This window comes from Vulpes lagopus, chromosome 9 (assembly GCF_018345385.1).
Source record: "Vulpes lagopus strain Blue_001 chromosome 9, ASM1834538v1, whole genome shotgun sequence".
NCBI lineage: Eukaryota > Metazoa > Chordata > Mammalia > Carnivora > Canidae > Vulpes > Vulpes lagopus.
Genome location: NC_054832.1, coordinates 16,778,110 through 16,804,906, shown reverse-complemented (window position 1 = coordinate 16,804,906; position 26,797 = coordinate 16,778,110). Strand labels below are relative to the sequence as shown.

Genomic DNA, 26,797 nt, shown 5'->3' with positions numbered 1-26,797 from the left:
CCTTAAAAGAGGAGAAAGGGCAATCAAAGTGCCACATGTCCTGGCTCTTGGCCAAGTTTCAATGGAAGCTAAGCCCCAAAGCAATGTTAAGTTCACCAACTGGGTGCAGACTGAGCCATCAGGCCCCTTCTGCTGCTCTCACCATCTGTACAGGTCCACAGCTGGAAGGCTGCTGGCAGCTGTGGCTGTGACACAGCAGAGATGAGCTGGGTCCTTTCCCAGAGCTGGGGACTTATGGGGGAACTGAATTACTGGGTAAGCCCCCGAAACAAGGACTGCAACAAAGTCAGGAAAGGATGCTCCTTGTAAATTCATTTTCTGAGAAGGAGCATAGATTCCAAAAGCTGTCTCATGGCATGGAATCTCTTTGTGCTACAGTCAAACAAGCTGTCACACATGAGAACGCAGAGAACCAGGAACAAGAAGAGGGACGGCAATAAAATTCAACCAAATGTGGGAAACCTCACAACAGCAAGAGGACGCATCACTCAAGGGCTATGTGATTTACGACAGCTTCAAAAACGAACTTTAATTATTCCTAATTATTAACTGTAGTAAACAAAGATGCAAATACTATATAATTTGAACTGTTGTATAGAACACGGTCTACTTCCCCAAACCTGAAAATAATAGTTTATTTCTGGCCCCAAATAACAGACTAAAGGATACCACGATGCAAATCCAGTTAAAGAGGAGCATGAATAAATAGTCTGCCGGCCTCCCATCAAAAGCTCCTAGAAACAAAAACAAGCCAAATGTCATGGTTCAGAATTTCAGAACAAAGTGACTTCTATGTAGGGAAATACTTCAAAAAGTTATAGAGAAAGCCAAAATGAGAATATCTTTAAATTTCTCCTCTCAAAAAATAAATAAATAAATAAATAAATAAATAAATAAATTTCTCCTCTCAAGCAAAAGAAAAGTAAATTTTTAAAAATATCTAAAACGATTCCCTTGGAGCATGCAACCCTTGATCTTGGGGTTGTGGGCTTGAGCCCCATGTTAGGTGTTGAGAATACTTAAAATAAAAATCTTTAAAAACAAATTAAAAAAATAGGGATCCCTGGGTGGCTCAGTTGTTTAAGTGTCTGCCTTCGGCTCAGGTCATGGTCCCAGGTGTGGCATCGAGCCCCAAGTCAGGCTCTCTGTTCATCAGGAAGCTTTCTTCTTCTCCCTCTCCCTCTGGATGCTGCGCCCAACCCCCACCCCTGCCCCGCTGCTTGCACTCGCTCTGTGTGTCAAATAACTAAGTAAAACCTTAAAAATAAATAAATAAAACCACTTCCTCAACAAAGCCCTGAGCTACAGTCAACTGAGTAATGCTAATCTGTGTTCTCCTAGCTGAATTCCAGTAAGGATCATGCTCCCCAACTACCACAGGCTGAAGGACTCATGTGGAGGAGAATCTGTTCCAAAGCTCCTGAGATTGCACCTCCTAAAGACATCACAACCAGTCGGGCTCTTTCCTGGCTCTCCCCAGGACTTGATGACACATCCGTGATCACTGGGGCAATCCGTTCCCTCTCCACTGGACCATAAGCTCTGATAGGGAGGGAAACACATCTGCTTTGCCCACCACTGTGTCTCCTCCAGCATGACTCTGTTGGGAAGTTCTTACAGTTGTTGTTGCTGTTGTTGTTAACAGATTCACACACACACACAAACCACTTAGTCTGACACTGCCTTTCAGAGAAGATTCAATCTCCTTCCAGCTTACATTCCAGCAAGGGAAAATGATGCTGGAAAAAGGGAGGAGGAAGGGCAAAGCCAAACCTTCCCATAGCCTCTGACTCTTTACCTTTACACTCCATCTGAGAGGTAGAAAAGAAAGACCCCCTTTCTACAGAGAGTTACATGACCAAAGTCACATGGCTTGTTAGAAGCAGGTGAACTCTACTAGTCCAGTGCCCTTGCTACAACATATACCAGACTCTGTCTTATATCTGGACAGAATAATCAACACTGGTCTGGCTCTCCTTTCTAAGGGAGATTCCTCATGCATTCAATTGGAAGACCAGTGAAGAGGCAGAAATAAGAAACAAATGACTGGAAGGGTGACTAGCTCATACATAGTCAACTAAAAAAAAATCCTAATAAGTATCAGAAAGTCAGGGAAAAATATCTATCTAAAAGAAAACAAAACAACTGGGGTGCTTGGGTGGCTCAGTGGGTTAGGCATCTGTCTTTGACTCAGGTCATCATCTTGGGGTCTGAAAATGGAGCCCCGCATTTGGCTCCCTGCTTATCAGGGAGTCTGCATCTCCTCCCACTGGCCCTCCCCCAACTCTTGCTCGCTCTCTCTCTCAAGTAAATAATCTTGGGACACCTGGGTAGCTCAGTAGTTGAGCGTCTGCATTCGGCTCAGGGCGTGATCCCAGGGTCTGGAATCGAGTCCCACATTGGGCTCCTTGTGGGGAGCCTGCTTCTCCCTCTGCCTATGTCTCTCCCCCTCTCTGTGTGTCGCTCATGAATAAATAAATAAAACCTTTAAGAAAAAATAAAATAAAAATCTTTAAAAAAAGAAAAAAAACAAGTTTGCAGCAGAAGTCTCTCGTTCTTTCCCCCATTTCTCCCCTGATATCACAGAGGCACACTTTAGTCCCAGTGTTAAGGATGCTTAATGGTAGGGGATCTATCTCTATGGATAAATCAGAGCTGAAATTCTGACAACACTTCTGAGTTTTAGTAATAGTTGTGCTTCTTTTGATTTGGTTTCGGCTTTATGATTTCTGGGGGGTTTTTTTAATTTAATTTTTAAAATTAAATTAAATTTTTATGGGGCTCCATACCCAAGGTGGAGCTTAAACTCATGACCTCAAGATCAAGAATAGCATGTTCGACCGACTGAACCAGCCAGGTGTCCCACTGGCGTCATGATTTCCAAGGATTATTCGGATTGACTAGTTTAACTATTGTCATCACATGAACTATAGTAGTCTATTATTTGACAAGTTTGCAACTGGGAATTTACAAATTAACAGGTCTCAACCTGCAATCTTCCAGTTTAAATCAGAAACCTTATAAATAAGCCAACACTGCTGTATACTTGAGTCAGGCAGGAAAATACATAGGTGACAAGTGTGTTGTCAGGATGTTATTGTGAGGCTGTACGGTGGAGAGAAGGCTGGGAGTCCACGAACCCAGGTTCCAGTCCTAGCTGTGTTACCTTGAACAGGTTTGTGACCTACGGGACCTGTCACCACCTCTCCAGACCATTGTTTTCTTGTCTGTGAAATCTTATTTTAAAAGGACAGGTCTCAAAAGTTTCCTCCCAATATAAATGTTGAGAGGAGCATCATTCATAACAGTGACAAATGAAAACAAGTCAAATGTCCATCAACTGATGGATGGAAAAACAAAATGTAGCAATTCCATACAATAGAGCCTTATTTGGCAATACAAAGGAATAACGTACTGCTACATGGAAGAACCTTGGCAACACTATGCTAAGTCACATATTGTATGACTGTCTCTAAGAAATGTCCAGAATAGGCAAATCCAAAAAGGCAAAAGTAGATCAATGGTTGCCTAAAAGTTTAAGGGGAGGGTGGGGTTGAATTGAAATGGGGAGTGGCTATTAAAAGGTACAGAGTTTCTTTTCATGGTGATAAAATACTCTAAAATTAATTGTGGTAATGACTGCACAACTCTATGAATACTCACTAAATCGTACACTCTAAATGGGGGGAGCTGTACCGTATTTGAATTACGTATCAATAAAACTTTAAAAAATGCCTCTCAGCTCTAGAACTTCAAAATGCTCTGTGACTAGATAGTATGGACTGGGGGAAACTTTTAAGAATTAGAGTAGACAAAAGAGATCAAAAGGCTAATAACCCTACATATTGATCTGAAGTGTTATTCAGGTATCACAAATTAGTTCAATTACCTGACTATATAGTAGGGATGGGTAAGGGGTTCCAGGACATCAAATAACCAAGAGAAAACAAATTACAAATAAAATATGGCCACAGAATTATTGTAACTTACATTTCATAACAGTATTATGATTATTTTTTAAGTCCTTGTGTTTCAGAAGTGAATATTAAAATATTTACGGGGGATCCCTGGGTGGTGCAGCGGTTTGGCGCCTGCCTTTGGCCCAGGGCGCAATCCTGGAGACCCGGGATCAAATCCCACATCAGGCTCCCGGTGCATGGAGCCTGCTTCTTCCTCTGTCTGTGTCTCTGCCTCTCTCTCTCTCTCTCTCTCTCTCCCTCTCTGTGACTATCATAAATAAATAAAAATTTAAAAAAAAAAAAGAAATAAAATATTTACGGATGAAATGATATCATGTCTGGCATTTGCTTCAATTAATCAGGGGCAGAGGGACAGACACGAATAGAAATCAAGTAAGACCAGCGATGAGATCATTATTAAAGGTGAGCAGTAGTTAGGGGTGCCTGGTTGGCTCAGTTGGTGGAGCAAGCGACTCTTGATCTCAGGGTCATGGGTTCAAGCCCCATGTTGGGTGTAGAGACTACTTAAATACATTTTTTTCAAAGGTGAACAATAGTTAAAAGAGGGTTCATATAGACATGTAGACACAGACTACAACATGGATAAACCTTAAAAACACTCTACTAAGTGAAAGAAGCCAGTCACATAGGGACTCAGAAAATGTCCCAAATAGTGAGATCCATATGTATGTATAGAATGTAGCTTGGTATGTGCCAGGAGCTTGGAAAAACAGGATGGGGGAGGGAGAGTAATGCTTTCAATTTTGAGGGGGTGATGAAGAAATCTTGAATTAGTTAGTGGTGGATGCATAACACTGCAAATAGACTAAAGACCACAGAACTGGGGCACTTGGGTGGCTCAGTCAGTTAAGCATCTGCCTTCAGCTCAAATCATGATCCTGGTGCCCTGGGATCAATAGAGCCCCAAGTCAGGCTCCTTGCTTAGTGGGGATTCTTCTCCCTCTGCCTCTGTTCCTCCCTCCACTCATGCTCGTGCTCTCTCAAAAATAAAATACTCTTTTTAAAGATTTTATTTATCTAATCATGAGAGACACAGAGAGACAGAGACATAGGTAGAGGGAGAAGCAGGCTCCCTGCGGGGAGCCCAATATGGGACTCCATCCCAGGACCCCAGGATCATGCCCTGAGCCGAAGGCAGATGCTCAACCACTGAGCCCACCCAGGTACCCCAAATAAAATCTTAAAATAAAAAAAATAATAATAAAAAGACCACAGCACCCTACACTTTAAAATGGTTAAAACTATCAGGGCACCAAATAAAATCTTTTAAAAAATAAATAAATAAAATGGTTAAAACAATCCATTTTTTTTTTGGTTTTTTGTTTTGTTTTTTTTTTTCTTTTTTGTGTTTTTTTTTATTGGAGTTTGATTGGCCAACATATAGTATAACACCCAGTGCTCATCCCGTCAAGTGCCCCGCTCAGTGCCCGTCACCCAGTCACCCCATCCCCCCACCCACCTCCCCTTCTACTACCCCTTGCTCACACCTTTCTGATTTCTTTCTTCTTCTTCTTTTTTTTTTTTTTTTAATAGCACTTAATGCAGGAAGGAGGTTTACTGACCATTTGGTACAGGAACCCAATTACATCTTAGGAGAGGTTGTTTTTTTTTTTAATTTATTATTTTTTTTGGAGTTCAATTTGCCAACATATAGCATAACACCCAGTGCTCATCCCATCAAGTGCCCCCATCAGTGCCCATCACCCAGTCACCCCCACCCCCTGCCCACCTCCCTTTCCACCACCCCTTGTTCATTTCCCAGAGTTACAAGTCTCTCATGTTCTGTCTCCCTTTCTGGTATTTCCCACTCACTTTTTCTCCTTTCCCCTTTATTCCCTTCCACTATTTTTTTATATTCTCCAAATGAATGAGACCATATAATAAAACAATTTTATGTTATGTAAATTTTATCTCAATAAAAAGGAAAACAAAGGTGCATTAACCTTTCTCACTACTTTTGTGTATGTCTGAAATTTTTCCATAACCAAATGTTTAAAAACTGGTCATGATCATCCATACTTAAGAGTTTACTATTGATATAGAAACAAAATTACTCCAATAGCTTAATCCTCAATTAAATTATATCAGAGGGGCAGAATGTGAAGCCAGTTGGCATCATTATCAGGGAAAGGAGAGAGAAAAAAAAATCATGTGTTCTGGGGGCTTTAAGAACCAAACCCCTGATGCGATTGTGAGAGTCCTCACCTGCTGGTCAGTTTCAGCTCAGCCCTAGCCCCTTTACCTGCCTGAATAAGGGGATAGGCTAGGTCCCTTCCAGTGCTAACAGTTGATAACCTGACACTCTGTATTAATACAATGATTTTCTTTGTAAAAAGAACCTCATACAAATGCCAATTTAGGGAAAAATCACATTTGACACCAAGTGCCCATCCTTCTACTTTTCCCTGCAGTTACAAGATTGATTCACAATTCTCAAACTGACTCAGATTTAAGGGTGGTTCAGAATTCTCTGTCCTGAGCTAACAGCTAGCAGGTTTATAAAGTCTCTGGAATCAGCCAACCTTTTCAAAATCATTTAGGCTTAACAAAATTATGTTTACATTTTGACACAGCAGTATCAATTTATTGCTTCTCCATGTAAGCAACTCAGAACAGCATATAAGGTATTTGCACAAAGGAAGTAACAACTGACAAAACTTTTAAGAAAAGGTTTTTGTAAAAAAGCTTATCCATAACATCACAGAGGTAGTCATATCTGATAAACCTGTGTATTATTAAATCCCAGTTATATATCTTACAGGCAAGTGATTTGATCAGAGATAATAAGGCTTTCATAGCATAAAAAAATGTTTTTCAACTCCAATCTGGGAGATGTATACACTTCGGCCCATTTGCGAATTAAAGAACAAAAAATGCCACATGACAGAAATGAGATACCAAATTTCAAGGAGAGGCACACAGCTCAGCCCTTAGGGACAAAGTGTGGACAAGACATGTAAAGCTCTGGTCTTCTATTTTTTCACCTATAAAATGGTGATGCTGTTACTTATACTTCATGATAATGCTGTGAGGATTAAAAATCAAATAATCTAAGTACCTGGGACAGTCCTGGCACCAGTACTATTAACTGAGCATTTATTATCATTAGACCATTTCCTATGCTAACTGCCCTCAAAATTCTTCCAATACATAAACATGAACCAATAAGTTAGACAGAAACAAATCTTAAAACTATGGAAAACATACCTGTTTCAAGTCGTGTAGAATACTGATATAAGAAATATAAATTGACCAAATAAAGAAATCCAGTTCCTGGACCCACAGGGAAATAAAAGGTGGCAGTGATTGGCCTCCAAACCTGTCCAGATTAAAAGAGACACAGTGGTTAAGTTTCTCTAAACCTGGTTAATTGCTTTGTTTTGTTTTTGTTTTTTTTTAACTAAAACAACATTCACCTTTGCAAAATATTCTCCTCTGTGATGAAAGCTACCAAAGGGACACCACTAAGATAACTCAAGAAAACTGAAGAAAAGCTCTTATCAGCTACAATCATATTAATTTGCGAATTGATGGAATAACATATTGTAATATAAGCAATAAATATTTCTAACCAAGTTGAAAAAAATCAATACTACAGAAATATATGATTAGTCTTTACTAGGATAAGGCATAGAGTTAAGCCTGTTAAAAACTGAATTATAAAGACAATTTCAAAAAAGTATTATCACTATGTAGGAAAAAGAATATACTGGGATGACAAATCTTGCCAAAAAATGTCATAATTTAGAGGTAGAAGTAAAATAGAAATTTTTGTATTCAAATCTCTGTGCCATTTAGGCAATATGGATATATGACTTCACAATATTAACTCCCTCCCCACCCCCCAAAAAAATTATAGAAAGGTCTACAGATTGAAAGAAGCCTCCCTCCTGACCCTCATTGCCTAATTCCCTTCAGCAACAATGATCAGTTTGTTGTATTTCTTTCAACAAATATAATACTATGTGTTACTATCGTACATCCTTTTTCATCCTACCACACACTGACAGTTCTTTACCTTGTTTCATTCACTTGAGGAAAAATTTTTGCTGGCTTTACACTATTCCTTTCATGTGAGTGCCCAAAATTCATTTAAACTGTTACAATGCCACAATGAATATTCTTAAATACCCTCTTTATACATGTACATCTAGGATAAAACCCTGTGAGTTAATCTGCTAATAGACCTTAATGTTTAATTTTGGTAGATACTGTCAAATGCCTACAAAAATATTTAACTGACTTATACTTTCTCCTAAATGTAGATTAGTACCTATCCTCTCTCCACGCCCTCACCATTTAGTGTATTCTCTATTTACCAATTATGTTTTTAAGACTTTAGCATTTCCTTTCTTCATTTTTCTGCTAGATTTGCATTTCTTTATATATATATCATGGAAATTCCCCTTTCTCATTGTTGCAAATATTTTCTGGTCTATCATTAAATCTATGCTTTTCCGGTATTCTTGTCATATTGTGACATGTAGAAGTATTCATTAAATGGCGGCAAATGTATCTATCATGTATCATGCTTACAAGCTACTTCTCCACTCTAAGAATATGAAAGTGTTCACAGTTTTACTGCAGCACATTCCCCGTTCATCTTCATCTTGGAGTGAGGAGGAGATGGTCACTCAGCCTTCTCACCTTCTCAATCCCATTTACAGAGTAACCCATGCTTTTTTTTTCTTTTTAAGATTTTATTTATTTATTCATGAGAGACAGAAAGACACAGGCAGAGGGAGAAGCAGGCTCCATGTGGGGAGCCCGATGTGGGACTGGATCCCGGGATCCCAGGACCACACCCCAGGCCAAAGGCAGACGCCCAATCGCTGAGCCACCCAGGCAGGCATCACATCCCATACTTTCTCCATTGATTTGAAAACTACTTTCATCAGATATTTATTTCCTTTTATATTAAAGTCTCTTATTATATTAAAGTGCTATCTTGTTTGGAATTGAATTCCTATACCAACATCAAACTGTTCTACTTTCTAGTTTTATAATATGCTACAGTACCTGGTAAAGTTACACAATTAAATAACCCCACTCCCATTTTTCTTCCACAGCTGTCTTGATTTTCTTGGCTGGTCTCAATATTTTATTTTCCTAAAAGAACTAGAACCGGCATCTTTATTATATCAGTGTGATACAATTCCCAATCAGGAAGAAGTCTTTCATAGCTTTTGTTAAGTTTTGTATTGAGCTATGCTTTCTAGCTCTTTTATTAACCAACCACCAAAGCTGAATTATCTTCTTGTTTGTAATATTAGCAGAGTTACCTTATTGTCTGTATATTGGAAAACTGAGTCTCTAGGGCTTTCCAAGTACACAACTCCATCTGTTTTAAACCATTCTTGTCTAATTCACCGGCTAGTGCACCCAGAACAATGTTTAAAAATAGTGGTTAAAGTAGATGACCTTCCCAGACCTTGGGAAATACCAGTATAATGCTGGCTTTGGCCTTACTACATAAGCATGAAAGACACGGCCCCTCCGTCAAGGAGTTCTCAAGAGGGCATTATCCAAAGAAGCAAGAGTGATCACAAGAGGGGAAATTTGGTCTTAGAAAAACAAAGTCCAAAAGAACTGCAAGAGCACAATAAATAAACAGGTATTGCTGACAATTTGGGTGTGGCGGGAATGGAGGACATTAGCTGTGAGACCTGGCCAGACACAGAGCTGCCAAGTTACATTCTCCAAGTATAGGAATGTAACTCTCACAGCTCAATTCCCTGTGGAAGAAAATGCACTTTATAAAATAATACCCCAAAGAGTGACTTTCCAAGAACCTTGTATTAAACCAGTAAAACAAAGTAGGTTAAAATTCATTTTGATTTATTCATACCTTTATCATAGACAGTAAAGTTTAACAGAAAGAAGACTGGAAATGATTTAAGAAGACCTAGATGGTAAGTCCTGGGTTAGGAGCTAACACTCCTGAGCCTCCATATCCATCTGTAAAAGGGGAATGATCTACTAATTCTTGCCTATTCTCATTTACATGCAGTGACCCAGGAAATAGGTTTTATTATTGAAGAAACAGAATGAGAAAAGGTTAAATAATAGTAAGTAGTGGAGCTAGAATTTTAACCCAGACAGCTTGACTCCAGAGTTTAAGACACAAAACCCTGGTTTTTACAATGTTGTTCACAAGTGGTATCATTATTATGAGCTATAATTACAATTAGTAAACATTTTAAGTACTACTATACTTGTATAAGCCTGATTCTCTCTTATGAAAAGCACTGGGAACAAAGACCAGCAGCAAGCAAGCCTTGGCCTTGGCCCTTCAGTAGCCCTGGGGCCTTGGAAAACTCTAGACTTTGGAGCTGGTGTCTTCATCTACCCAATAACACCTACCCTATGACTCCATCTTCCTTATCTCCAGATTTTACCTTTTATCTTGTAAAAGGTAGGAATTAAAAAAGTGGATTAAAAAGGTGGTTTGTAAAAAAAAAAAAGAAAAAAATTGTGTGGGTGTATGATTATTACAATCTTTCAGGAGACATGCTCTGACATGGTTTTTACAAATTCCCATTTTAAACTACCTCCATATTCCCATAAGTTACTCAGGGCTTGATTTTGGAAAAGAAAACCCTGGTTTTTTCCGACTGTATTTTTTACACATACTGACGCCATGACACTATTTTTAGCTACTGTGTGCACCTGTGCTTTGGAAATCAGTGTCTGTCAAAATATCTCACTTCTTTTCCTCCGTTCATTAAGCTTACCCTTGAGTTATACTTGGCTTTCATTGATCTAAGAGACTTAATATTATTTTTGTATTACTTTAAAATTATAATTTAAAAACACCAGGAGAGAGCTTATCTCTTCAGAAAAACACAAGGCAATATACTTCTGAAGTCCTCACTGAAGATGCCCAGCTAAATCCCCTCCTTTCCTCTAAACGTATATATAAATAGGATAGGAAAATGGCTTTATTTTCAGGGCTGGGAGAGATTGGAAGCATGTTTTACAACCCTAGAAAGTCTTCACGGGTCCTATAATGGGCAGCCAGGCGCAGTGCCAAGAGTGCAGAACCCGCAGGCAGAAGAGGGGAGGGGAGCAGCTCGTTTTCACCCCACCCCAGCACCCCATAATCACTCCAGCTTTTTCATGACGAAAGCTGGGCCCTCGTGAGAGTTGAGGCAATCTGCCCAAAGCTCCTCACTTAAAAGCAAGCAGCCCACATCTTCACCAGCATAGAAGGTCTTCAAAAAGGAAGAAGACATTGATTGCCCTTTGGTTACTAGTCCCAACAACTCCTGTTGGGAGAGCGGACTGTAGCCATCCTTGATTTATAAATCTCCCACACAGTCTGCTAATGAAATCATTCCAAATGCTACCCAGAGCCTCAAGTAGGTTTTCAAAGTACCAAAAACAAAGATTTTTCCTGAAATAGTATGGACTGGTTAATTTGGAGTTAAGAAACTCTACTACACAGGCCACCAAACAAGAAAGAGAGGGAGTACCCATGTACCAAATGCTGATGTTAGCTAAGTTGTGGGCTTTTGTTTTTGTTTTCGTTTTTTTGACATCTTAGGTAAGGCAAGAAAAACTAATAAAAGGCACTCAATTTCAATTGTGGACTTTAAAAGAGCTGTGAGAAGCCATTCATTCTACTCCTAGGTATGTAAGCAACAGAAACACATACCTATGTTCACCAAGACATGTACTGGAATGTTCACAGCACTATTCATTATGGCCCAAACTGGAAACTATCCAAAAGGCCCATTACCAGTAGAATGGGTAAACAGATTGTGGTCTAGTCACACGATGGAACAATATGAGGAACAGCAATCTATAACCATGTTCAACAATATGAGTGACTCAAATGCATTATTAAAAAAAAAAAAGACCAAACACGAAAGAATATATACTCTAAGATTTCATTTATAGAAAGTTTTTTAAAAATGGCGAAAATAATCTATGATAGGGTGCCTGGGTGACTCAGTTGGTTAAGCATCTGCCTTTGGCTCAGGTCATGATATCAGGATGCTGGGATCAAGACCCATGTTGCGGGGGGGCGAGGAGGGGAGGGAGTCCTGCTCAGCAGAGTCTGCTTCTCCCTCTTCTCTGCTCTTCCCCCTGCTTGTGCTCTCTCTCTCCCAAATAATTAAAATCTTTAAAAAAAAAAAATCTATGATACTAAAAGGCAAGATAGTAGTTACCCTTGGAGGGGGTAGTTACCAGAAGGGAGCCGTAGGAAGGTTTTGTGGGGGGTACCGGTAATTTTCTGTTTCTTTATCTGGGTGCTGGTTACATATTGGTATTCAGTTTTTAAAAATTCTACAAGCTATAGATATGTAATACATACACTTTACTGCCTGTATACTTAAAAAAAAAACAAAGCTATGATCTAATGGACCTTATCTACAGACAACAGCACAACTGTCTGAAGTGAACAGGACTGTTAAGGAAAGATTTTAAAGCTGTACGTAATACTAGCCACGAAAGCTCTAACCCAAACCTTGAGGCTACTTCCATGCTCAGCCTATAAACCAAGTTCATCTCCCTTCTGGTTATGTGTGTAATAGGTCTCTCTTCCCCAATACTCTTTTTTTTCTTAACTTTATCGTTTTTTTATTCAATTAATTAACATATACTGTAATATTACTTTCAGGGGTAGAGGTCAGTGATTCATCAATCTTACAGAGCACCTAGTGCTCATTACATCCTGTGCCCTCCTGAAGGATCACAAACGTAGTGATCCAAAGTGGCACTTGAACCCTAAGGTTTATAGTAGCAATGTCCACAGTAGCCAAACTATGCAAAGAGCCCAGATGTAAATGCACAGATGGATGGATAAAGATGTGGTGTGGTGTATGTAAATATATATATATAAAATGGAATATTACCCAGCTATCCCCAATACACTCTTAAATCAATCTGCTAGGGTTGCTGTCATTGGGTTATAGGTGATATAACAGAAGCAAAAGTTTGGCAAATAAAACCACAAGGCCCAAATCACAGATTTGGCTGGTGCCATCTCTTATGACTCCTAAAAACAAATCAGCAAACTTGAGAGTTCATCTCTTCTCACCTAAAGGCAGGATCCTTTTAAGAGGGCTAAATAAGCAATAATAATCCAGCAGTTACATTTCAATCTCAGTTACAGATTAAAATTAGAATCTTCATGCCCAGAGAAAAGGCAGGAATGGCAGAAATTATTACTGGCTAGTAAATAAAAAATGGACACTATTTTTGATAAGATTATTTACCAGACTACTTACTGGGCACTTCACATTTTTCTTTGAATTTTTCATAACAGAGGCATGAAGTAGAGAACATACCTCCTCAGTTTGAGGACACTCATTTTTGTGTTTCTAAAATTAGGATGTGGCTTACAATCAATATCTTCATTTAATGGAATATCTACTCTTCCGTCCCTCCAAGCTGATGGAGCATCTTAATATCAATGGAGTTTAGATCAGGGTTCATACGGTATTTTATTTTTTTAAGATTTTATTCATCCACTCATGAGAGAGACAGAGAAGAGGCAGAGACATAGGCAGAGGGAGAAGCAGGCTTCCCCGCAATGAGCTTGATGTGGGACTCAGTCCCAGGGCCCTGAGGTCATGACCGGAGCCAAAGGCAGCAGCTCAACCACTTGGCCACACAGGTGCCTCCGTATGGTATTAAATCATCCCTACTCTTAGGTAACAATCTTGAGCCTCAGAAAGGATAAGTAATTTGCCTAAGGGCACAGCACTAGTAAGAGGCTGAGCCAGGCCTGGAGAACTGTGACTCAACTACTTGAAATCCTATGGTCTATTTTAAGAGAAAGGAGATAACTGGCTTGGAAGAAATCACCCTCAAGAATGTTTGCTAAACACTGAACTGTGTATTTTGGTAGATACTATGCGAAGGAGTTGAACGAGACAGCTCAGAACTATCTTTGACTCACTGAAGTAGAAACCAAACTGCAGCTGTCTACAAACTGCAGTGATACTTGTCTCAGGATGCCTGTGGGAGCGGAATGAGCTAGCATGGAAGTACAATACACATGTAAGGGGGCGAGCTTATTCTGTCCAAAGAAATTGGCAGCCCGGGGAGACAAAATCTCAGAAATCACCAGGGCTGCAGGAAATCGCCACCTCTCTCCTAGTGAATCAAGGACCCATACAGAGACATGCAATTATGAACAAGTAGAGAGATGAGTGTTAAATGTGAGGGGCTAGGAATTCTGGACAACAGTGTGGTGAGTCTTAACACTCCTATCCAAACTAAGAAAATAACACTTTAAACTTTGCCGTTCCAAACCAACAAGCTACTCAGATGAGACCTAAAGATAAGGAGAAGTGACTTTCATCACTTCCAACATGAATCCACAATTCTAAACCAATCATCCCCAATTTTTTTTAAGCTGTTCAAGACTCAGCTTCCAAGGAAAAGAGGAGCCTCTAGCAGAAAGCACATCACACTGTTTGTCACACATCTGCCTCTCAGACGCAGTTTTTCCTTCAACTGCTTCGTTTGCAAATGAGTTCCTCCAGGTGGGTCTGAAAGCTAAATTTGTCCAGAATGGGTAGCAGCCAGAGGAGCAGAAAGAAGATACAGACATTGGCCTTTTCACATCTGGACAATCAGCGCATTGCCTTGCTGCCAGAAGCTTCTCCCTGGTCTCAGGACAAGCCCCGACAAAACAATGCAAGGAAGATGGGAAAAGCATGGGAGCTGGGACACGAATGATGATTCTAATAAGTCACCTGTCAATATTTACCTGTAATCTATTAGAGAGCCTTTCTTATTTTACTCGTCTGACTACACAAGTGGGCAGGATTTTGCAAGGAGGGTCAAAGAGCCAGTTTTGACCAGATTCTTCTTACAAAAGGATTTACAACCACTGCTCCTCGGGTACACACATTACCCAACGTGCCACTGACCGCACACAAAGTGCACAACATTCACTAGGTCACCAATAATTACCAACGCAAATAAACAGAAAACACTGTACAATTCTGGCTGCAGGCCCAAATCACATTCTAACATCCACCTGCCTACTTCCGCATTTGGATGCCTAAGAAGCATCTCTAGACTCAACGTGGCCAAAAGAGAACTCTTAATCCACATCCTCCCCCACCCCCAAATGGAAGCCTTCCTAAGCATTTCCCATCTTGGTAAAGGGCTCCACCATCCACTGTGGAAACAGAGACATCTCTGAGTGCTGCTGCCTTCAGCCACTCCCCCATTCGCAGCAACCTTGCCCACTCAACTCCCAAATCCATCCACTTCTATCTTCACAGCCACCCTGGCCCAAAACGTCATCTCTCTTGCCTTCTAATGCAACTCTATCCCTCTCCCCCAGTGCATGGACCAAGTCCATCCCACAGAGCGGTCAAAGCAATCCTCTCAGTCCTCTGTTTAAAAAGCTCCAAAGCCTTTCTGGCATCTTCAAAATAAAGTTCAAACCACAAAGCCCTGTATGATCCAGGCCCAGACTACGTTTCTATCTTTGCTTTACCGTACTCACCCCTCGTTACCTCTGTCCTCATCTACCAATCCTCATCCCTGTAGCTGACTCTGTACTACCCAGTCTCCTTCTGTTTCTAGGGCCTGCCTCTCAGCCTTCCACTGACTATTTCTTCCTCTTGGAGGGTTGTCCCAGAGCCAGAGCTTCCCAAAGCTGGCTCCTGGGCATTCAGATTTCAGCTCAGATATCTCCTCTGAAGGCTTTCTGGAACACTCTGTCAAATGTTAAGTCACTCTCTATCACATGCCTCTCTCTCATTTTCTTCATGAGAGCTGGGACTTTCTGCCCTATTCACTATTGTGGTTCCAGGGGCCAGCGCTAGTAAGTGCCAATTATTTCCATGCATTCAACCAACATGAAAGCACCTGCTACGTGCCAGGCACTATTCTAGGTAACAAAGACGGTGGTAAACAAGTCAGAGATCTGGCTCTCATGGAGTCTTATTTTCTGAAGGGATGCCGACTAACAAATGCCAACAGGTGATACGTAGCAAGAAAAATTAAGGATAAGGGAGATGGAGTAAAGGACAGGTACTCTTTTCTGTAGGGCTAAAGCGTTGCCAATAAGGCGGCACTAGGGAAGAGATGTGAAGAAGATAAGGGAAGTAATCATGGTTATCTTCCTCCAAAAGAGAAACAATAGGCACTAATGACCTGAGGGGAGAAAGTTAGCTGCTAGCGGAACAAGACTTCCACTGTGGAGTCTTCTGTGCAAAGAAGGTGGACGGTGGTAGGAGATAAAGTCAGAGCGGCAGTAAGAACTGAAAGGACTTGGATTTTAACCATCTGAGTTGCGGAGATGCTGGATGGTTCAGGGCAGAGGACTGACAGACTTGATTTATGTTTTAAAAGGATTACTCTAGGGGCAGCCAGGCTGGCTCAGCGGTTTAGCGCCACCTTCAGCCCAGGGTCTGATCCAGGAGACCCGGGATCGAATCCTACGTCGGGCTCCCTGCCTGGAGCCTGCTTCTCCCTCGGCCTGTGTCTCTGCCTCTCTCTCTCTCCTCTCTGTGTATTCTCATGAACGAATGAATAAAATCTTTTAACAATTAATAAAAGGATTACTCTAGCTTCTAGAGAAAAAAACAGAAACTAGCTGAAATGATAATGGCTTGCCACGGAGAATGAAAAGGGACCTGTACTCTGGATATATGTCTAGAGTAGAGAAAACAATTAGCTGGCAAATGAGAGAAATGTGAGAGAAAGAGAAGTCGAAGATGATTCTACGACTACCAGTTTGAGCTCCTGTAATAGTGGAATCGCTATATACTTCTAGGGGGCAAAGGAAAAAGGGTATCCGGCTTGGGACATTTTAAATTTGAGGGGCCTATTAGTCATCTGAGTGATAATTCCAAACCGACAGCTGGAAATCAGGAGATAGATCCAGACAGAAAATATGTTTATTTGTATTTGAGAGTCTTCAGTTTATAGAAAGTATTTAATGCCATGGAGCTAAATGAGATCACCTACAGCTGGGGACAGTGTAGAGAAAAGGTCCTACCCCTGATCCCTGAGGGACGTCGCAGCGTTTAAAGGTTAGTAAGATGAGGAACCCGCAAAAGAGAGGAAGAAACAGTAAAGAGGGGGAGGACAAAACAGTGTGATCCACACTCCGATTAATGTGCACAAATGAACGTCAGGTCTTAGTATCTGATTAAAGACCTAAATCACACAATCCAGTGAAGATCATCTCTGGGAAAGTAATACTCTCTTGCCTGAAATACTCTGGACAGTTTCCTTCATGCTTAAACAAATAACTAGGACTTCTATTCATGGACCAATTTACTCTTTGCTCAGTCCTTCACACATTCAACTACTACTTGCCAGATACCAGGTCGCGACTGGGTGAAACGCAGATAAACAACTCACTCTTTGCATCTGACCTCAAACCACCCCCAACAACAACAACAACAACAAACTCCATTAACAGAGAAGAATTCGGCCTGTGAGTAAGTTGACAGCCACATGGCACCCACGTGGGTGGCAGACAGAGGTCAGAGGGCACCTGCTCCAGGTGGACCAAAGCTGCTAAGCACTGGCGTCCAAAAGATTAACAGCTATCACAGAATTACCTTCCCACTGCCTCCTTCTCTGAATGCAAAGGGCAGGGAGCGTAAAGTTAGAAGGGCGAAATCAGTCCCCCTTCTCACCAGGCCAAACCCACTCGTCCAGCCATCCTGGCCCCCAGCTCCAGACCTCTTCGCCTCCACCCCGCCCCCAGACCACAGGACCCCGCCCTGAACCGCTGGAGCCGTCGCACTACAAATCCCACCAGGCACCGCGCGCCCGCAACATGCCAGTCTACGCTCCGCCGCCGCGGGGCCTCCTGGGACCTGCAGTCTCCACTCCCCTCGTCGCTGGTCAGTACCTGGAAGCGATAGAGGAAGGCTTCGGGCCAGAGGAAGAAGTAGGCCGGGCTGATGAGACCGAGTTTGCCGACCAAGGGCACCGCGACAGTGGCGGCGAACCAATAGCGCGTGATGGCCGGGATGCTCCTGAACCAGTCCCCGATGTCCGACATCTTCGCCTTTTAAGTGGCCAGGATGCGCACAGCCGCCCGACTCCCCGTACTCGGCCCCTCACGACAGGGCCCGCTCCGCGAGTGGAAGGTGTCGAGGCGGAAGCCGCCCAAGCCGCCGCTAAGAAGGCGGAGAAGGGCGGACGTGGCGCCACCGAATTCGGACGAGCGAGGGAGCGTTCGAAGGCGAAACTTCCCCTTCCGGCGGCTGTAGAAGACGTTGACCAGAAGTCCCGCCGCTTAAAGGGCAAGCGCAGATTTTCACCGCGGGGCCGAACCGCGGCGGCCCGGGGGCGGGACCAAAGGGGGCGGGGCCAGGCGGGGGCGGAGAGACACGACTGGTGGGAAACAGTGGTTGCCAGGGGCAACGGCAGACACTCCAGCCAATCGCGGGGCTGAACGCCTGCTGCACAGTTCAAGCCCGAGTTGTAACCCCGCTGGGGCTTCTCGGACGGCGTTTAAAAGGGGAGGAGGAAAGTAAAGTACGCGGGTCCCCTTTTGCTCTTTCGTTCGACGAATGTTTGTTGAGGACCTACTAAGTGCCAGTCAAGGTTCTAGACACCCGGGATCCTGCGACTATCAGAGCTGTCGTGGTACCTTGTCTCCTGGAGCTTACATTCTAATGGGGATAGACAACTACTAAATAAGTGAAAAAGGTCATTTCGGAGAGTGCGAAAAAGTGATAATAATACGGAATGAAAACAAAAACAAAAAATTCAAAAAATAGTAAGGAATGTAAAAGAGGACGACGCGGTAGAGCGAGGGGGTGGGAGCGGAGGAGTGTAGGGAAGGATGACTGCTTTCCATGAGAATGGTCAGGGAGGACTTCTCGGATGAGGTGGCCTTATTGCTGAGCCAGCTTCTCTCACCCCACCCCCCGCCCCCCATCCTCACCCGAAGGACCTGGGCTACAGGGGTCATTTTGACCCATGATTTTCAATCTAGGTGCAAAGCTTTAGCTGGAAGTTTTCAGGCCGTAGACTGAAAATGGGATTTTCCATCGACACCAATAAAATCTCGAACAGCAAAGCCTGCCCAACAATGTATTATTTTAGAGAACAGTTCTCAGCACAACATCCCTGATGTTTATTAACAACAAAAGAAACCTAAGTTTTTATTTATTTACTCATGAGAGACAGAAAGGCAGAGACACAGGCAGGGGGAGAAGCAGGCCCCCTGAGGGGAGCCCAATGGGGGACTCGATCCTGGGACCCCGGATTCACGCCCTGAGCCAAAGGCAGACGCTCAACCACTGAGTTGTGCACCCTCCCCCCAAAATAGTTTTTACAGAATAAAAAGGGACTAAGTATTCCACAGCCTGGTAAAAATATACTACATTTGTTGTCTCCTAATGGATAACAAGTATAGTGAATATATGAGGGAACTCCTCATTCATACAAAGCTGGTGGGCCTACGGATTAGTACGACCTTATAAGATCATTGTGATCTCCAGTAAAAAGCTAGAACATTGTATAAATAACATAATATTTGGAGATCCTTCCTGAGATTCATTCTCTGCATCTACCTGTCTTCTTGTACCCACTCCCCCCTGTATCCAAGATACAATAAGAGAAAATGGGTTATCTAGCTTAGGTGGAAAGCTAAGGAAGGTTTCTCTGATGAAATCATAAGTACCGATGCCATATATACATATGTATCTACCAAGAACAAAACAACACACGCTCTCATTTTGCAGTATTTATTTGTAGGTCACACTCTAGAATTCAGAGAGTGCATGCTCTGGAGTTCGACTTCAGGCTTTTAGAAACACTAAAGTTTGGGTTGTGATTACACCACTTGTTAGCAATATCATGTTGTAAAATATGCCTCCATTTCTTCATCTGTAAAATGAGATAGGGGAGAATACTAAGTACTCCATTCATTGGACTGTTGCGAAGATTCAAATGAGATAAATTCGTGTCTAATGCTTAAAGGAGCATCAACATTCTTACTATTTTTGCTTCCTTTTCCAAAATGTTTTAGGATGAAAGTGTATCACTTTTAGAAATAGAAAGCTGCATTTTCAAAACCCTGTCCCCTCCCACAATGTGATTCTGATCCAAGTTATCTGCAGACCCTTCTTTGAGAACCATCAGACTATATGGACATTCAGGATTTTCTATTTTCTCTATAAAATCATTATATATTGTGATAAACTATTCTGAAGGGTGGGGGAAGACAGTTTATTCTTAGCTGTCTTAAATAGAGGACTTCCCCAATGTTCCCAAACAGCGAGCTCTAGAATTTAATTGCTTAGCTTGTAAGGAAGTCCCTGTGTTACTATCATAACATGAGTTATGATTTAAAACATGCAGAAAAATAAATAAAAATAAAACATGCAGGTAATGATTAGGCTGTCCTAGGAAAAATTGTGGAAGTCTGGGGGAAATAGGCACTCTCATGAATTATTGATGAGAATATACATTGGTACAGCCTCTCTGGCAAGCAATTTGGCAATATTGAAATGCATTTCTAGGAATTTAAGCTTCAGATAGACTCCCAACTTCTTTTTAAGTGCACAAAGAAAATCGTTGCCACACTCTATGAAATAGCAAGAGATTGGAAATAGCTGATTATGCATCAATAAGTAACTGACTAAACTATGGCTTATCCATATGGTCAAATCCTATCAACCTTTATTGGAAAACAATAACTTCAAACACCCCAAAATGGAATGATTTCTAATAGCATAGCAACTAAGATACAAGAGTTATATTTCAATGTGCACATGATGTCATTGTATTGTACAGAAGGCTCACACACCCAAATATCACACAGCATTTGCTTGGAACAGTGGTTACCTGTGGGAAGGGAAACTCAGAGGCTGGGAAACAGGAGTAGGAAGGAGATATTTTATTGCATATTCTTTTATGTCTTTCAAATGTCCCAACTATATGTACTATGTATTTTAAAATTAATTTTCAAAATAAGTAGAAAGGAGGTTCATGCAGAAAGGAACAGGTTCAATGTCAAAAACTTTAGAAAGATTGAGAGGTAGAAAAGATGACCTTAACTCTGTCTTTGCTGCTATCTTCAAGTATATTTCCAAGTGTTTCTCTTAAAAAGGGACTTAAAAAAAAAACTGGAGGGAGACCGATAATTAAGAGCACAATATTGCCTAGCACTGAAGCTTGGCACTGCTGAGTGATGCTGACAGACAGGGAGCTGATGACTCAAATATCCTCTGTCACAACAGTCACAGAGGAATACCATCCTAATGGATGTCTGCCACATAAGTGGCCTCTTCAAGAAATTCAAAGCACATTGCAAAGATGTAATTAATCCTTACGTTAACTAGTAGGCAATTTCATTAGCCCCATCTTGCAGGTGAAGCTATGGCAAGAATTATAATTTCTCTCTCCCATGTCTGGAAGAGCCAGTCCTATATTTTTAGTCATAAGTCTGGGAAATTTTAAAGATTTTGTCACACTGGGCAGGAGGGCAAGGCAGTTGCTAAACACCATTTAAAGCATTTTGAAAAAGAAAAAGAAAAAAAAACAAAAAAAAGCATTTTGCATTTGTTATTTTGGTGTTCACATGCATGTATGTCTATGTGTATGTCTACTAAATAAAGTCAGCCTTCTACATGCCATCAAGGAATGAATTTGGATTCCAGTCCTGCCTCTGTCTTTTTTGATTGTGTGACCTTTGCTAATGGTGTGTGACTGTGGGCAAGTCCCTAATAATAATAATAGTATTACCTGCCGTTATATCAAAGTTGTTGTTTGTCTGAATAGAGAGCTTGCTGTTTACCAGTCTCTGGACTTGAGGTTTCCATGCATTGTCTCTCTTAATGGACACACTAACCCCCAATAGGTAGGTACAGAATCATTATTATTGTTACAGAAACTGAGAAATAGACATCATCTAACTCATCCAGGGTTTCATAACTGTAAGTGGTGATTCCAATCCAGGTCTGGCTGACTTGAGTCCATCTTTTAACCATTCTGCTATACTTCAGTGACAAATGTAAAAGCCCTTTATAAGCTCCAAAACATCCCATAGGGACTAGTTTTATTCTAATAACTAACACAAAGGACCAGAACATGGGAGGCACTTGATGCTTTATAGACGAGTAAACCAGGCTGGCTGGACCAGAGTTTATGCAGGAAGTATTTGGGGGAAAAAATCCCTTTAATATTCATAATTATCATTCTAATGACTAAATAATATTCTACTAGTGGTATAGCATAATCCTTTGACAGCTTTCCTATTTCTGATGCCTTGCAATAGCTAGCTTCTTTTTTTTACTAATAATATGTGCAGAGTATTAATAAATTGACAGTCTATGGGAATGGTCGTAATAAGTCTTCACAAGAACATTTCAACCCTATGAGGTACTTTTATTTTTATTTATAATTGAAAAAACAGCCTCAGAAAAGTTAAGTAACTTGCCACTTGCTAGCATGTGCAAATATAAGACTTAACCCAGGTCTATCTAAAACCAAAGGTGGTACTCTCTGGGTGATTTATAAGCAACCTCACAGTTCTGGAGGCTAGAAGTTCAGAATCAGGGTGCCAGCCAGGTCAGGTTCTGGTGAGGGTCCTCTTCCATTTTGCAGACCTCTTAGCACATCCTCCCACAGTAGAAGGGACAGAACTCTTTTGAGTCTCTCTTATAAGGGCATTAACTTCATTCATTAAGGTGGAGCCTACCAAAGGCCCCTCATCAATCCCAGTGCAGGATTTTCTGCCCAAGGGTCCTCTCCCCCGTGCTTTAATAAAACCATCCTTTATGCAGCAAAGGCACCTCAAGAATTCTTTCTTAACTTCCCTCTGAACTCCAACATTTCCACATTACCAGGTACTCTTCCAAGGCATTGTGGATATAGCAGTAAACCAAACTGATGAGTATCTCTGCCCTCTTAAAGCTTACATTCTAGAGGAGACAGAAAGACAATTGAAAAGGGTAAGCGTGAGAGATATACTGGATGAACTCTTGATAAATTCCAGGAAAAAAAAAATAGAGCAAAGAGATTTGGGTTGGTCAAGGAAGGCCTCACTGTGATCTCAAGGGATACTTGAGTAAAGATCTCAAGGAGGTAAAAGAGCAAGCAATGCAGATACCTGGGGAAGAGCCCCTCAGGTAGTGGGACTGCCATGGAGGCCTCACAGCACAAAGACCAACATGGCCAAATGTACAAAGTCAGGGAGAAGGGTCAGAGAGAGCAAGGAAGGAGAGGTACTTAGAATCAGGTGGGACATTGTAAGTTATTGAAAGAAACTTGCATTTTATTCTGATATTTTTTAAGATTTTATCTTATTTTTTAATATTTTATTTGAATTCAATTTGCCAATATATAGTATAACACCCAGTGCTCATCCCATCAAGTGCCCTCCTCAGTGCCCATCATCCAGTCACCCCATCCCCCCTCTCCTCCCCTTCTGCAACTCTTTATTTGTTTCCCAGGGTTAGGAGTCTCTTACAGTCTGTCTTCCTCTCTAATTTTTCCCCACTCAGTTTCCCTCCTTTCCCTTAGAGTCCTTTTCACTATTTCTTCTGTTCTGCATATGAGTGAGACCAAATGATGATTGTCTTTCTTTGACTGACTGACTTATTTCACTCAGCATAATACCTTCCAGTTCCACCCACGTCAAAGCAAATGGTAGGTATTCATCCTTTCCATCTGAATACACTTGAGATGCCTCTAGGGAATGGCCTTCCAGAATCCTATGACTATATATGGTTTTACAACACCAATGAAGTGTGTCCACATGCACTAACAAGTATTGATTGCTTCCACCAAAAGAGAAGCTCTCAGTCTATGACTTCTAGCTGTGAGTTCCACAAGCATAGGAACTTTGTTTTGCTCTGTATCCTCAGTGCCCACAGGTGGGCCTGGCACATAGTGGGTGCTCAAGAAATACTTGTGGAAGGCATGAATTATTCATTTTAGAAATTGTCCCTGGGGGCACCTGGGTGGCTCAATTGGTTAGGCATCTGCCTTCAGCTCAGGTCATGATCCCAGGGTGCTGGATTCGAGCCCCACATTGTGGGGGGGAGGTCCCTGCTCAGCAGGGAGTCTGCTTCTCCTTCTCCCTCTGCCCTTCCCCTCAGTCATGTTTTCTGTCTCGCCCTCAAATAAATAAAATCTTAAGAAAAAAAAGAAATTGTCCCTGACCTCCTCATCCACTTCCCATTAGCATCCCCTCGCCTAGGTTAATGCTCCCCCACTCCCTCCTCTCCTTATCCCTAGAACATCACACAAATCACCATTGCCCTCAGCACATTGTTTTATAATTACGTGGCAGTCTCCTCCTCTAGGAGGAGCAGGTTATAAGCTCCTTGAGGTGGAAACTGGGTTGTATAACTCTTCATACAAGACTGAATACATTTCGTAAGTGAACCCAGGCCTCTCCACCTTCAAAGTATATCCCTAATTCAACCACTTTGCAACATCTCCCTCTGTCCCTCTGTCCCAACCTACCTACCTAGGATCACTTAGTTCTGGGGCTTCCCCAGTCGACTTCTGATTGGTCTGTTCCCAGTGTGCCATCTGTTCTCAGACAGGAGCCTAAATCAGCTCCTATCACTCCCTTGCTCAAAGCTCCATTGAATTTTATTCTAAGTGTGATGGAACGTTCTTACTATGACCTTCAAGGTACTAGATGATCTGAACCTTGGCTCCTACTGTGACTTATTCTTCCCACTTTCCCCCTTGTCACAGCGATTCAGCTTCATTGAGTTCCCTACACTGGAAAGGCCTAGGCAGCACACGTTTGCTGGACCCTCAACTGGAAACATCCTTCTCCCAGAGGAATGGTGCTCAACCCTCTCAGGCCAAATGCCCTCTTTTACTTTAAAAAAAATTTTTTTTTAAAGATTGTATTTATTTATTCATGAGAGACACAGAGAGAAAGGTAGAGACACAGGCAGAGGGAGAATATGTCAGCTCCCCAGAGGGAGCCTGATGCGGAACTTGATCCCAGGACCCGGGCACACACTCAACCACTGAGCCACCCAGGCATCCTCCAAATGCCCTCTTTTAAAACAACTATTTGCAAAAAAATAATAAGATAACATTTTAAAAATAAAAATAAAACAACTATTTGCCCTCCAAGTTAAAACTATAGTTTTAATAAATGTAGTGCCTAGTTGTCATATAAATTATAAATACAAGAAAATTAATTTATACTATGATATGCATTTTAATAGGTAAATGCTCAGGCACAGCTACATTAGCAGATGTAATGAAATAGTCCGGTGCTTGCATTTAGACTTAGTATTGTGAGCAAAGAGCGACAAATGACAAATGCAGACATACCCACGTTGTATTTGTAACTCAAACACCACCATAGCCTAGCATTGGTTACACGATTATCCATGATAGAGGACAACTTTTGGGAAAATTCTGAATAAAGAAAATATATCAAAATTCATATGTAATAAAATAACAGACTGAACAGACTGAGCTATGTGAAAATATATTTGCATGACAAGAAAAATCACCAAGTCAAAAGGTAAATGACAAATTGAGAGAAAATATTTTCAAGATCTATCACAGATAAAAGACTAATATCCCCAAATATATGAAGAACTTATTTTTAAAAAAAATTAGGGGAGGGACACTTGGCTGGCTCAGTTGGTAAAGTATGTGACTCTTGACCTCCAGATCATGAGTTTCAAGCCCCATGTTGGGTGTAGAGATTACTTAAAAATAAAGTCTTAAAAAAAAAAATGAGAAGGGGCAAAAAGACCAAAAACCCAGTAGAAAAATGAACAGAATACAGGGATAATTCACCAAAAAAATAGATTATATTACCCTAAAGCATTTTAAAAGATATTCAACTTTTCCCGTAAGAGAAATGTAACTTACAACCATGATGATATATTATTTTTCACCAATGATATTGGCAAAAAAATAGTATAATCCCTAAAGAGGGCACATATTACAATAGAAACCACATATGCATTTACCCTTTAACAAAACAAAGGCAATTTTAGTAACTTACCCTGAACATAAACCTGGAAGAGTACAAAAAAAACTGTGCAAAAGTCAGATACAAGGTTATTTATTGTGTTATTGTAATTGCAACATATTAGAAAGGTCCCAAGTACCCATATATAGGAGATAGGTTGCGACTATGGTACACTCACACATTCGAATAATAAGTAGCTGTAAACAAAGAATAAGAAAGATATCTATGAATACATATGGAGTGATTTCCAGGATACCTTAGCAAGGGAAAAAAAGGAAACTGCAAATTATTTACACGTAATATGCCATTTTTTATGTAAGAGAGAGGAAACAATACATACATATACATTAGAAACAGTAATATATAAACCTTAAATTTACACAATGTTATATGTCAAATAGATTTAAATTAAAACAAAATAAAACAAAAAAGAATAAGTAAAATCTTGTCTCAATGAGTACAGTAGCTGCATCCCAGGACAATTTAGAGTATATTAAATCCTTGTAAATATTCTTTATATTTATGTTTATGTTACAAAAATATGTAAATATTTTTTATGTTTCCATGAAAAACAGAATTAGGTTCTAGTTCATATATCACAAACAGGGTTTTCACTAACAGGATATGTTGGAAATGTTCAAAAGGATGCAGGAGCATTTTATACATTGTTGGATACCTGCCCAGCAGCCCTGACCCCTTTCCTCAATTCCTGTTGTGCTACTAAGAAATTGTGATAACCCTAAACAATCACATTATCAGCTGAAACGTGTTCCCCAAACAGATACCTTAAAATCCTAACCTCTAGTTCCTGTGAATGTGATATTATTTGAAAATACTATTTGTAGATGTAACCACGTCTAAATGAGGTCATACTTGATGAGGATGAGCCAGTCCATTGGATTAG

The 26,797-nt window shown here is 41.0% G+C and overlaps 1 protein-coding gene across 1 annotated transcript in view; it reads right to left on the bottom strand.

Moving 5' to 3' along the window:
* DERL1 (derlin 1) overlaps positions 1 to 18,202 on the bottom strand; it is a 28,383-nt gene extending 10,181 nt beyond the window's left edge. The window contains exons 1-3 of the mRNA XM_041769169.1: positions 17,824 to 18,202; positions 7,188 to 7,299; positions 670 to 734 (exon numbers count right to left, since the gene is read on the bottom strand). Of these exons, the coding sequence (XP_041625103.1) occupies positions 670 to 734; positions 7,188 to 7,299; positions 17,824 to 17,976 (330 nt within the window). The 5' untranslated portion in view covers positions 17,977 to 18,202. The remainder of the gene's footprint in view (positions 1 to 669; positions 735 to 7,187; positions 7,300 to 17,823) is intronic.
* Between the last annotated feature and the right edge of the window lie 8,595 nt (positions 18,203 to 26,797).